At 44.1% G+C, this 13,853-nt stretch overlaps 1 protein-coding gene across 7 annotated transcripts in view; it reads left to right on the plus strand.

Annotated features, from left to right (window-relative positions):
• TDRD5 (tudor domain containing 5) overlaps window positions 1-13,853 on the plus strand; it is a 116,104-nt gene that overhangs the window by 11,159 nt on the left and 91,092 nt on the right. The window contains exons 1-5 of one of the 7 annotated variants that reach the window (XM_042925113.1): window positions 124-218; window positions 2,585-2,636; window positions 5,296-5,554; window positions 10,929-11,166; window positions 11,875-12,282. In XM_042925113.1, the coding sequence (XP_042781047.1) occupies window positions 10,935-11,166; window positions 11,875-12,282 (640 nt within the window). In that variant the 5' untranslated portion in view covers window positions 124-218; window positions 2,585-2,636; window positions 5,296-5,554; window positions 10,929-10,934. Of the gene's footprint in view, window positions 1-123; window positions 219-2,584; window positions 2,637-5,295; window positions 5,555-8,104; window positions 8,121-10,175; window positions 10,261-10,669; window positions 10,721-10,928; window positions 11,167-11,874; window positions 12,283-13,853 lie in introns of those variants that run through there. The other 6 variants (XM_042925114.1, XM_042925118.1, XM_042925111.1 and 3 more) reach the window with 6 other exon arrangements.

A 13,853-nucleotide genomic window follows, 5' to 3' on the forward strand; every position in this document is an offset into this window, starting at 1 on the left:
CTTGCTGTGGCATCAACATGCGTTTCTACGGACGACGATTTGAGCTGTAAAGCAGGTTCGGTTGCCTGACCCACCGCGGAGGCTCGCAGATCGCCGAAGGGGCGGTGGCGCTCTGCGCGGCCTCTGCGCGGCCTAGGAACTAGGGACGTGGTCCTCGAGGGGGCGCTAGACAGCTTAAGGGAACAGAATATAGGTCGTCGAATTAGGGTAACCCTAAGGTAAAATGAGAAACTTCTCCCAAGCGTCCCCTTACCCCCTGGAGGCTCCCTCAGGGCGCCTTTCCCCTCTCGCCCTCATTTATTTTATATCCTGGCCCTGCTCTTGCAAGTGCTTTCAAACTGGAATTAGTGTCGTCGGACTACTTTTGGGAGGATCCACATTTCAAAAGGTGGGGGGATTAGGGAAACTCTTTTAGGCCTCTACTCACTCTCTCTCTCTCTCTCTCTCTTTCTTATTTACATTTATATTTCTTTTTTTTATTAACTTATTATTGTGTTTACTAATGCTTAAGCCTGTTGATGATGTAATGCTTCTTGAAGAATCATAGAGGGGAAGGGATCTGATTTTTTTTTTAAGGATGCTTTTGTCCTTTGCTAGGCTCCGTTCCCATGTTTCCTTGATGAAGGCAGGACTGTCACTTTTTCAGGTTCCTGGCCATGCTCCATCCAGCAACAAACTGGGGGAGCTGCCCCACTCACTTCTGAGGAACTTGAAACATTGAATGAATTTATTTCTCTTTTACTATTAATCATTTCTCACTGAATGGGTAACGCTTCAAACTCAAGATTGAGGATTCTGCTCCAATACCGCAGATCACGATGGCAGAAATGTTTTTTATTTTTCAATAGTTACTGAGTTCACACAGGTTTTCCTGTCAAAAACCTTATTAAAGAATGTGGACCCGAAGTAACTCCCATGGCTCTGGAAAAACCACTCCAGTACTTTCTTCCATATATTCTAAATTAGGTCACTGGGAATAAAATAAAGGATTAGTAATAAAGTAACTTAAATAGATTTGGCTTTTACTCTCTAAACCTAATTCTTGCATGGTAGTAATGTAAGAGAGGCAAATGTTTCTTTCGAGTGCCTGCCTCAATTTATAGTTCCTGCCTAGAGCAGGACACTGAGAAAAATTCTGAAGCTTCATTTGGTCCATAGAGGGAAAAGTATCATGATTACCTAATATTCACTCAAATTAATAGTTGCTATTAAACACAGTTTATCATCCTGTAAATATTTTCCTGTTCAGAAAAGCCTGAAACCGATGATAGTATTTGTTTTTCTTCTCAGCCTTTGATTCTGTTACAAATTAATTGGACCTGGGGTCCTAGCTATAGATTCTTAAAGTAAACTTGGCCCTCAATTTTTACTCCAGGAATTGGCAGGCTATCTGGCCAAATGATAATCTCAAAATCGCACCCTGTCTGCCAAGAAGATAGAGGGATTTCTGGCCGGAGAAAAATTGATGAGAAAAGGCCCTACTTGGCATTGGAGCCCATGTAGGGTGCCTGTTGTCAGTCTCCTTTGCTGTAGGGACGATGGAGAAGTTACATGATCTGACTTCATTTTCAGTATCCACATATAACAGTTACACACGCACCTGCTTACAACACAAGGCTGTTGAGATTATGGATGGCAATGACAATAGCTGAGAAAGAGCATCACGTTGCATGGTAGAAAGGTCAACCCAGCATCTCTGAAAGGTGTGGGGTGGGGGGGTTAGGGAGTGCTGAGGCAGCAGAATGCACCTCAGGCTGGCTGTACTTACAAGGATGTTGCTGTTTTCTTTCTAGATTCCTTTTTAATTGAAACTATTGGTCATCCCTTTGTTGAAAGTGTATGTGCACATTTTTGTACTCTTAATAGTTTACTCCTTGTTCGGATTTGTTATGAGACTGGCATCTGTGAGGGTTTACTAGGAAGGGAGGACCAATTACAGTTGTTGACTTTTGAGTTTGTTTCCAAGGTCAAAAGCCAAAGGTCTTGGACGATTTCAAGGCTTTCTAAATTATTATAGTTATTATTTAGTATTTTGAAATTGTATATCCATTTGCTAAGTGGAGTGAATATTGGTTTATATGAATTATTTAATAGAAAGCCTGGACTTCCTTGTCACTAGATAAAGTTGCAAATCTTATCATTTTAGAGCTGGAGGAGACTACAGGGACTTAAATTTGACTTTCTCAATTTGTAGATGGCAGAGAGGCCAACTGGGAGGGCATAGCAGAGGTCTAGAAAAGTGGTGCTGTTGAGAGCTGGACCTGGGCTGTGGCAGTGGGAATGGCCAGGAGGCAGAAGCTGCTTCTCAGGCGGAGAATCAACAGAATTTGGTGACCACCTGCGTTAATGAGGGGGGCAGTGAGGAGATAGAAGACTTGGGAAGGGTGGGTATTTTAACCTTAATAGGCTGGGCAGTTGGTCACAACCGTAGACATCTCTGGCAGACCCACTTCCCCTAACTATACTGATCTGGAACATCTATGTTCCTTCCCACCTTCTTCACTGGCGATGCACTTGTCCCCTTGTCAGGTCCAGTGGTGAGGTAAGACTGACCTGACTTTTCTCTCATTAATTCACTTCACAGATACTTAGCACCTGCTATGTGTTTGGCACTGCTCACCTCTGAGGACGTAGAGGTAAGATATGGCACATGCCCTCAAGGAACTTACAGTCTAACAGGGAGAAACTGATGTGTAAACAGGTGTAATAAAGTGTTATGATGGAAGGGTAGCCTGGGATAAGGCTGTTCCTTTTATTTTATTTTATTTTTTATTTTTTTAAAGGTTTTTTCGGGGGGTTATTTATTTATTTTGAGAGAGAGAGGGAGAGAGGGCACACGCAGGGGAGGGGCGGAGAGAAGGAGGGACAGAATCCCAAGCAGACTCCGTGCCATCAGCGCAGAGCCTGATGTGGGGCTTGAACTCACGAACCGTGAGATCATGTCCTGGGCCTCGATCAAGAGTCGGCCGCTTAAGCGGCTGAGCCACCCAGGCGCCCCTCCTTTTATTTTTTTAATGTTTATTTATTTATTTTGTGTGTGTGTGAGAGAGAGAGAGAGAGTGGCAGAGAGAGAAGGAGAGAGAGAATTCCAAGCAGGCTTTGTACTGTTAGCACAGAGCCTGATGGGGGCCCTGGTCCCACAAACCCTGAGGTCATGACCTGAGCGGAAACCAAGAGGCAGACACTTAACCAACTGAGCCACTCAGGTGCCCCAAGACTTTTCCTTAATTGTAGGTAATCTTCCATCCCAAATCTGGAGGTATTCCTGATTGCCAAGGGGGAGGGAAGACAGAGAACCACTAAAAGAGAACATAGCACTCGGAAAAGGGATTATGGACAGCTTTGGCTCCATTATACTTCAATTTAGAATTTGTTCCCATTGCAGATGAAATTCCCTTAAATTTCTTATTTCTGCTGACTTGTGTGACCCTGAGGATGCTGTTTTGTATGTTACCTGTTTAAGTGTTGGGTTATGGAGGAGATGGAGGGGGAGGGAGAGGGAGGGGGAGGAAGAGTGAGAGAGAGATCTTGAGATCCTAGAGCAGTGCTTCTAATTTGCCCATTATTGCAAACGAAATTTGAATAGCATACTGGGGCAAACAAAAGGATTTGAGGTTATCTATAAAGGGCACAGCAATAAAATTATATCTTTGAGGGGAGCTGGGTGGTGTAGTGGGTTAAGTGTCCAACTTTGGCTCAGATCATGATCTTGTGGTGAGTTTGAGCCTCATGTCCAACTCTTGTGCTGACAGCTTGGAGCCTGGAGCCTGCTCTGGATTCTGTGTCTCCGTATGTCTCTGACCCTCCCCCGCTCATGCTCTGTCTCTGTCTCTCTCTCAAAAAATAAACACTTAAAAATTTTTTAGAAAAATATATCTTTGATATATGATCATGGTAAAAAGAAAATGGAAAAGTATTAGGGATTCAATATCAGAAGGTTTGTGTACTAATAAAATATTTTTTTAATTACTTTGAAAAAATGTTTATTTCTTTATGTTTGAGAGAAAAAGAGTGAGAGCATGAGCAGTGGAGGGCAGAGAGGGAGAAAGATAGAGAATCCCAAGCAGGCTCTGCACTGCCAGCACAGAGCACAACGTGGGGCTTGAGATCTCACTCATAAACTGTGAGATCATGACCTGAGCTGAAATCAAGAGTCAGATGGTTAACTGACTGAGACACCCAGGCATCCCCTAATAAAATATTTTCAATTTTAAAATACAATCTTGAAATGCATAAAGGGAGTAAAGAGATACAAACTTCCAGTTATAAATAAATAATGGAGATATGTAGTGGCATGGTGACTGTAGTTAATAGTACTGTATTTCATAAGAGAGTAGATCTTACAAGTCCTCATTACAAGAAAAAAAATTTTTCTAAACTGTGTAGGGGCATGGATGTTAACTATTGTGGTGCTCATTTGCAATATATACAAGTATCAAATAATGTACACCTGAAACCAACATGTTACATGCCAATTAATTATATAAAAAAATTAAAGTTCACTTTATTTATTTATTTATTTATTTTTTTAACGTTTATTTATTTTTGAGACAGAGAGAGACAGAGCATGAACGGGGGAGGGGCAGAGAGAGAGGGAGACACAGAATCGGAAGCAGGCTCCAGGCTCTGAGCCATCAGCCCAGAGCCTGACGCGGGGCTCGAACTCACGGACCGCGAGATCGTGACCTGGCTGAAGTCGGACGCTTAACCGACTGCGCCACCCAGGCGCCCCTAAAGTTCACTTTAAATGAGGAAAAGAAGAATGGTGAGCTTGCTTCCACAAATATATTGTTTGAAGTTGTTACGTAAAATTTCTAATCAAATCTTTTTAATAATAAACTTTTAAAATTTTTGTCACCATTGATGAGAAATGTGTTCACACAATTTTAAAAGTTATTTTCCAGCTTTAGTGAGCTATAATTGACAAAAATTATTTTTAAGGTGTCTAACACGATAATTTGATATACATCGTAAAGTGATTAAAAGAGTTTTTAAAACTGGAATGTGTGGGTGGCTCAGTTAAGCACCGAACTCTTGATTTTGGCTCAGGTCATGATCTCACGGTTAGTGGAATCGAGCCCTGCCTTGGGCTCTGCACCGACGGTTCGGAGCCTGCTTGGGATTTTCTCTCACACAAAATAAAAGAACGTTGAAAAACTGAAAACTATTTTTACAACCACTTAAAAATTTAGGTTAACAGTTGAAGAGTCGAGTAGCTTTCATCAACAAATGTAATTTTGATATTCCTTGTGATGATGCAAATGGATTTAAAATCCAATCAACCTTTTTCCTAAGGACTATTTCAGAATCACGATGAAACCTTAAGGACCAGGTGCCTTACTAAGAGCGCTCAAAGCACAGCTAGAGCGGAAGCTGCCCTGAGTGCGCAGACAAGGGCCCAGCAAGAGCCACGCCCCTCCACCGTCGCGGGCCTAGCTTCGCGCTGTGCTGCGCAGACTCTCTGCGTTCAGGTCGGGAACTTCATCCGCGCAGCCGCAGGGGTGGCCCTGAAGCAGAAGTAGAACCTTTAGCGCCTAGCTTCTTGAGCCTGTTGGTGAGTGTTGAACGGCCCTTGCCTTCCTACCTGGGTCCCTGTGGGTACTGCGTCTGACCCCACTTGCTTGCCTCTGAAAAGTCTGGGTGGAGGCTACTTTGGGCTGGAGGGCTTCCAGCACCTGCTTGCCCCCACCCCTGAAGTCGCCCCAGTGGGCTGAGAAAAATCAGCATTAGACTCCACGCCTGTAATGTATTCATGACGCGTGCGGTGGGAAACTGCTCTGGAGTGGTGGTTCTCACTTTGCATGCCTCAGAATCACCTGGAGGGCTTATTAAAACACTCTGCTGGACCCTCTACCCCTCCCCCGCTGCCGTTTCTGATTCAGCAGGTCTGGGGTGGGGTCTGATAATTGGCGTTGCTAACAAGTTTTCAGGTGATGCAGCGGCTCTGGAACCACACGTTGTAAAACCACTATCGTAGAGGCCAAACAAAACAGTTTTCTAAATACTTCATTTAAAGCAGTCCCTTCTCACTCCCTTAAAAGCAATTATTACTCGACATTATATATTTATCTGCCTTTTGCTTGTCCTTGTTACGGTCCGGGAGAACAGGCACTTTGTTTTGCTGTTTTAGTCCCATCTTCTAGAACGCTGCCTGGAACGTAATAGGAGCTAAAAAGATATTTGTTGCTTAAATGAACAAAGGCAGCCCCCAAAGCTGAAACCATGAGAAAGAAAAAGGTCACTCAGTAAGAGGGAAGAGTAAAAAGGAGAAGGGCCAAGGACACACCCTGGAGTACGTGGGCATTTCATATCAGAAATAGAGCAGAAAGCTAGGATCCAAGGCTGGTGCAGCATAGAAACCCACCAAGGAGAGATTTTTAGAAAAGGAGGGGACACCAAAAGTAAACATCAGAGATTATCAAAGATGAAAAGATTGAAAAGTCCTTAAGAGTTGTCAATTACAAGATTTGTCATTGGTGATTTTGCTAAAAGTAGCTTAAGAAAGCTATTTAGAGTAGCAGGCTCCTTGCTTTGGGTTGAGTAGTGCATGGTGGATGAAAAAGTGGGAAAAAAATGAGCGTGGACTGTTTATTCAAGGACTTGGCCACGCAGGAATGGCTACAGAGGTACATAGGTCAAAAGTGTATTTTTACGTTTCCCACTCCCTGTGTCTGTGTTGTGTAAGATTAAAAGGATTAGCGCAAAATTTTGTTATAGGAAAGGAGTGTAAAGAGATGTTGATTATACAGGACTGTGTAATAATAGCCAAAGGTCATGGAGCTAGAGGAGTTGGGGAGATAGACACAAGAGTAGGATGGATGGGTGAGATAGATGGTCCCTCACCTGCTGAGACCACAAGGAAAGCTGAGAGCAGGGCTAGTTGAGTTGTTTCTGAGTTGGAAGCTCGGAAGTTTCATGCATGAGAGCCTCCACTTTCTCTGGGAGTCCAAGCAAAGTCAATTTCTAGTGGTGAGGCAGGAGTGGGTAAAAAGTGTAGGAGGGATGGCAAAAGTTGGAGTAATTGCTTGTGGGAAGAAAAATTGAACAATACCATCAAATGGTCCCAAATTAGGCATAATGTTAAAAAACGTTGGGAGGCAGGAATGCTATATTGGTTCTGTCATGAACTTGAACTCACCCACTCTCTCTTCTGTTTATCTAAAGATCCTCTCATTCTTGTCATGAGGCATATTTAAAGCTTCAGAAGCTTGAACAAAACACAAAAACCTCTTTCCTGGCTGTTTTCTAAGGCAGAACTGCTGGTAGCAGCAGCTGCAATTGAAATACACTCCTAGATGCAAGCAGGGATGGGAGGAGACCAGCTGGAGACAGTTAATTACCAGAATTAACTGATCATCATAATAGGCAGCAGGGTGGAAAAACACATTGGTCTAACTCACAGAACTCTCTGGTTGTTGTTAATTAATGGTAGGATCCCAAGGAATGAACTCAAAAAACAGCGGAGTCTTTTTGATTTGTGTAACAACAAAAGCAAACAGACCAACAAAACACTATTGTAGGTCCAGGGAACAGACGCATCTCATGAGTGAGAGACCTGGCTTTGTCACCCTGTTCCTCAAACTAAATCAGATCCTGGACCCAGAGTCTCTTGAATGCAATCTGACTATTCTCTTACAGAAAGATGCTGCCCTACCTAACATTGCAAACCTTCATCCTTTTTAGGATAACTGCTCTGAAGAAAAGGAAGCGCCTACGTTTTTCAGTGACTATCACTTCCTAATGCTAACTAACTCTAATTTCTGGGACCCCAAAAGTCACTGTTTGCCATTCACATTCTGAGTGTACAGGGGTTGGTGATAAATGAATTCTGGCCCACTGTCACCTTTGGATAGGGCTAGTGGGACTGTGAGTTCCTCTTGTGGTTATGTACCCTGCTTGCCAAGTGAAAAACTGGACTAGGAATCTCAGTAACAGACAGAATTCCTGCATTGGTGCATTCACTCATTGAGTAAGGGCTATTCTGGTAGAAAATGCCAAGCAGAGTGCCAGAAACATACATCAAAAGCCTACCTGGAGAACTGCAGAGGCAAGTGTTACCATCAAAGACGTGGAAGATACCTGGTGTGATTGTTCCTACCTTATTTCCATTCACTTCCCAGGTGAGTCATCACAAAAGACTTTTGGGTCTTGGAGAATGACTGCATTATCATAAACCCAAGCACGTGAGGACTTTCAGTGGGGTCTCCTCACTGGAGTAATTCAAATAGCCCCTGACTCTTGGTTTTCAGTTATTGATCTGGGATTTAGCTCCAGAATAGCTTTCTAAAAGTCTCTTTTTTCTTACCTTTCTAGATTGAGCCATAAGTTTTATGTTTTTCTTGCCTATCACTCTTTGTTGTACCTTTGTTCATGTCTGTATATCCGTTTCTTCACTTTAACGTGGGGATCATGATTGTACCTCAGAGTAACTGGGGAGAAAATTAGATATTCTACATAAAAGAGCATCTTGTAAGTGCTCAATGTGTGGTAGCTGTTAGATAATTGGGGATGAGAATCTGGGATAATGTTTTTTCAATTCATTGTTCATTTTGCAGGAGTCATTCTCAAGTTAGATAAGCTTTCTGAATCTTACATGTCTGAAAATGTCTTTTCTTTTCCTGCACTTAATGCTGGTTTGGCTGGGTAAAGGATTTGTTTCAGCTTTGAAGATACTGCTCCACTGAGAAATCCGATAGCTATCTAATGTCCAGTGCTTATATAATCTCTTTATATAAAATCTCTTGGGTGCCTGGGTGGCTCACTTGGTTAAGCATCTGACTTTTGGTTTCAGCTAGGGTCATGATCCCACTGTTTGTGAGTTCGAGCCCCACATGGGGCTCTGTGCTGACGGTACAGAGCCTGCTTGGGATTCTCTCTCTCCCTCTCTCTGCCCCTCCCACACACACTCTCTCAAAAAACTTAAAGAAAAAACAAAACTCTTGATTCCCTTTCTCCTAGGCTTGGGATGGGATCTTCTCCTAGGATGGGATCTTTTTTTTCATTAGTTATTCTAAGGACTCACTCGGCCCTTTTAATCTGAAAATGTGTTTTTCTTCACATCTGGGATATTGTCCTTCTTTTTTAACTCCCAGACCTCACCACCATTCTTTCCGTTGCTTCTGTAACATTTGTCATTTGGGTGTTGGAACATCTAGATTCACTTTTCACATCTCATCATTTTCCTTTTTGTTAATTTGCTATTTAGCCTTGTCCATTCGACTATAAACCAGCCCATAAATCTTTTCTATTTTCTGTCAGGGATTCCTCAATATACCTGCCTCATTGATGGAACATTTTGTTCCTAGAGCTTTTTTGGATTTAACATGTCATGGAATTTTAGGTGGAAATTAAAGTAGATGTGCGTGCACAGCTTTCCTTCTTAATTCAGATTCCTTGGTTATGTTTTGGTTTGCCTTTTTACTTTTTTAGAGTGTACATCTTAAAGGTCTTTATACTGTGCCTCTGTTCTGCACCTCTTAAACTGTTTTCTAGTTCTCAAGGACCATACAAATCGGGCTCATTCCACCTATCCAGTAAATACATTCCCAGGTTATTTACCCAAATATACATTCCCTTTTTTAGTTTGCCAGCTCGTTTTTCTCCAATGGCACCAGTAAGTTTCTTTCTCCAGGTCCCAGTCATTCGTCTCTTCCCGGAGCTTAAATTGCATGTAACTCTGCAGGGATTCAACACCTAGCGTCAGAAATGCCTGTAATTTCCCTCGACGATCAGACCTGGGTATCTTTTTTCCCCTTAAACAAGCTCCACCGGTGATTATGAGGCACACCCAAGTCAAGAACCTCGAGGCCCCCTACACCTCCTCCTCCCACCTGCCTGTCCCAAAGGCGGGACGGCCCGCTGCCCTTGCCCCTGTCGGGCTGGGGATGTGGTCGGAGAGGTTCTCGAGCCGCGGCCCCACCTCGTGTCTCCCAGCCACGCTGGACGAGGTAGGCGCCGGCGATTTCCGTACCCCCCCACCCCCCACCGAAGGAGCCAACGCCGCCCGAGAGCCTAGCGTGGCGGCCCCGCGCCGGTCGGCCCCCAGCCTGGACCCCCGAGCGTCCCGCCCTGCCCAACCGTCCCACCCGCCGCGCGCCCTCGGGGCTGGAACGCCGCGCGGGTTGCACGCCTCCCGCCCTCCAGCACTGGTGCGCAGGCGCGCGGGCGCTTTGGCGCTGCTCCTCCAAGGCGGCTGGACGGGAGAGCGCCTTTGAGTCTCTGGGCCACGCAACGGCAGCGCCCGCACTGTGGGTGACACGGGTGAGGGGCGACACTCCACCCGCCTGCCTCCTGCCGGCCTCTCCCTACAACCCCCTCGCTGCGTGGGCAGTCCCCAGGGATCGAGGGAAGGGAAGCTTCCCCTTCCGCCTGGGGGCAGGGAGGGACGTTGGGGTGGGCAGGGGACCCCGCTCCCGGGCACAGATGAGGTCGTTGACTTGGGTAAGAGGAAGCGGGCAGCCTCCCCGTCGGTCTGGGCCGGACCAGGTATGCCGGTGCGAGCGTCTTTACCGGGAGCCCTCTCCTGGCGCTGGGGAAGGCGGTATTGCGTTTGCCTCCTTCCCGAGCTTTTTCCCAGCGTCGAGGAGGGATCCCGTCTGAAGCGAAGTTTGCGGTGTAGAGACCCCAGACAAACCGTTATCGGGGCTTCAGCAAAGTCGAGCCAGGAACTTGGACTTCCCACACGTTAGCCAGGGGCAATGATGTCTCCAGACGCGTGCAGGTGAATCGACACAGGTTGAGAGAGCTTGCATTGTGTGAAACGCCGAGTTTCAGAGAATCCTCATGGTTTTGCTTCTGCTTTATCACCTTTAGAACTCTGGTGTCGATTGTTTATATTCCACTATTGATCCTTTTAAACTCTCCCCTCCCTCCCTCTTGGGTTTGTCTGCTCTTCCTAATGAGCCACGTTTCTATCTTAAATCCGGTAGGGTGCCATGTCTGAACAAGAGCGTATCCAGGAATGCCTGAGGAAAGAAATAAGGTCACTTCTCATCTCCACCAAAGATGGTTTGACCCCACAGCAGTTGGAAAAGGAGTACCTTTTGATGGTTGGCAGCCATTTACCACTCCGGGTTCTTGGATATCGGTCCACTATGGAGCTGGTGTTGGACATGCCTGATGTTGTCACTGTCTGCCCTTGTGGGGATGGTACTGTAATACTGAAAGGTAAGCTTAGAATTTGAAGATCTATAAGTAACACGTAATTAGCAAAGAATTTTTCTGGTAAATAGGCAATGGGGAGTACGCCAGGTGATGTATGGAATTATTGAATGTGGTACACCTGAAACTAACATAACACTGTATGTTAACTGGAATTAAAAATATAAAAGAAAAAAGAATTGTTATAGCGATTATCCTGCACCCCAGGCAGGGGATTTTAATTTTTTGAGGGGGAGAGGGTTCATGGTTACCTTTGAAGTTGTGGGCAGAGTTAAAGCTTTAGCAAAATCAAGAATTTATTTCTCCAGAAAAATGTGCATTCACAGGAACTACATTTTGCATGTGATTTCAAATTATTGCACCTTAAATTGGAAGAAGCATAACAATGGGACTTTAACCATGAATTCATGTTTTAAATTTCGTGACGCACAGAAAAAAACATTGCAGGAAAGTTTGTTCATCTTGAGAGTTTCAGATATTTCAGGAGTCAGAAGTAATGTTAAATATTGGGCTTGATCTTTCTGTCTTCATCTTCTGATAGAGGAGCTAACAAGTGGTTGTCTAAAAGAAATGGAGGAACCAAAGGTTCATGTTTATCATGTTACCTAGATACACAGCTCCTTGGAGAATTAAAATTGTATAACCACAGATGTAAGGGTAAAGAAAGGAGCAAGTTTTCATCTAACTGTGATTTCTTTTTTCACACCTCCTTAGCCATTCCAGATGAATCCACCAAAGGAATAGCAAGTTTAGTTGCAAAACAGAGGAGCAACCATAAGGTTCGAAATTCCATGCCAAGGGGAAGGGCCAGTGTTTGCTCTGGGCCGAGCTTCCGTCGGCGAGTACCTTACCGGGGAAGGGTGCCTCCCATTCTTCCAGCTGTTGTGAAGAGTGAGTTGAAAGACCTGTTGGCGTTATCTCCCGTTCTCCTTTCTGATTTTGAAAAGGCATTTTCCAGGCGATTTGGACGTTCATTCCAGTATGTACAGTATGGATTCCTCTCTATGTTCGAAGTACTTAATGCTGCTTCAGATGTCATTTCAGTAGAGCAGACCAGAGCAGGTTCTTTGTTGATGCTAAGGAAGAGCGTAACAGAGGAAAAGCAGAGAGGATGGCCAGCAGGTAAGCATGTTAGCATTAGTACTTAGTAACTTAGTACTTAGTAATTGTGGGTTAGCAAATTTTGGAGCAGTCATGGTAGATAGAGAGGTAGGTAATGCCTAAGCTCCCAGAGTTTGTCAAAGTTGCATCTTGGCTCTGCCACTTGCTGGTTGAGTGATCTCACTCCAGTTACTTAAAACATCTGAGCCTTAGTTTCCTCATCTCTAGAATAGGAATAATCATACTTGCCTCTTGGAGTAGTGCTGAGGATGAAACGAGATGAGGTCTGAAAAGTGCCTGGCATTTATAAGGGTGTAATAAGTGGTAGCTATTATAAAAATACAAGATCTGCTTTCTCTGGAACACTGTAAGCGAACATTAGTTGCGTGTGTTCACGTAAGGAAGATAGGGAAGATGAAAAGTTTAAAACTAATACTAGTTAGTAACATTTGCCATCTGAGTTTTGCTGGCACTGATGTTTGGTATCCTAGCAGGCGCTGCAATAATTTATGTAGTGTAATGATAACCACTTATATAGCGTTTTACCTTGGATTCTCCTAGCCACACCGTAGGGTAAATGACCCAGTCTTAGGGATAAGGAAAACAAAGCTCAGGATACGTAAATGACTTTTGCAAAGTTGCACGGCTAGAAAGGTGTTATAGCCAGGGTTAGAAACGCAGCTGTTAATACTGTTTAGCCAGTGCTGTTCTTACCCAGTCATTGTCCCTCTTGTTTTTGTTTTATGTTTATACACACACGCTACTATATACCTATATAGTAGTTGAGTTGACACACAGTGTTACATTAGTTTCAGGTGTGCAGCACAGTGATTTGACTGCCTTGTGCTGTGCTCCCCACAGTGTAGTTACCATGTGCCATACAATGTTGTTATAATACCATGGATTGTATGCTGTACCTTTCGTCCCCGAATCACTGTCCCTCTTAAAGTCTCAGAAGACCAATGTGATCATTTGTATAGTGCCTCACTAGACCCTTGACGGTACAGAATCTATACACTGAGCCTATTTTGGGAATCTCTACGCCTATTTCAGTGATTTTTCTTTTTCTCTAAAATCTGTATTTAGATTAATATAGGTGAAACCATGAGAATGTCCCCAGTTTAGAAACCAATACTTAAACTGTGGTAGGAAATGTAATTTGATGTAGATATCCTAGGGGGTTTACGAGCTCTGGTCAGGGAAGACTATAGGGGCCAGTGTGTGTTTTGAATCTTACCCTCAACCATCAGCAATATCAGTATTCTTGAGTTACTTGAACTTGGGGAGACAAACCTATGCTATTAAAGTTGTAAGAGGTTGATAGTGTATAAAGCAGCTTGCCAACTTATTGAATGGGGGGAGTGATATTCCTTCCCAGTGATTGGATTGTTCATGTTTCTCACCTGTGATCCTTCTTCCTATCATCAGGGTATCTTGGAAACAATTTGTGTGTGTGGGGGGGGGGGGGGCTTGATCTTATGGTAAAGAAAGAGACCACAGTGAGGTCTAGTGATTGATCATTCATGTTGTACATCAGCATATATCTTGCCAGTGGTATTTTCCTCCCTATAAATCTTGAAGAAAAAAATCTG

The sequence above is a fragment of the Panthera leo genome, chromosome F3 (genome assembly GCF_018350215.1).
Source record: "Panthera leo isolate Ple1 chromosome F3, P.leo_Ple1_pat1.1, whole genome shotgun sequence".
Taxonomy (NCBI): domain Eukaryota; kingdom Metazoa; phylum Chordata; class Mammalia; order Carnivora; family Felidae; genus Panthera; species Panthera leo.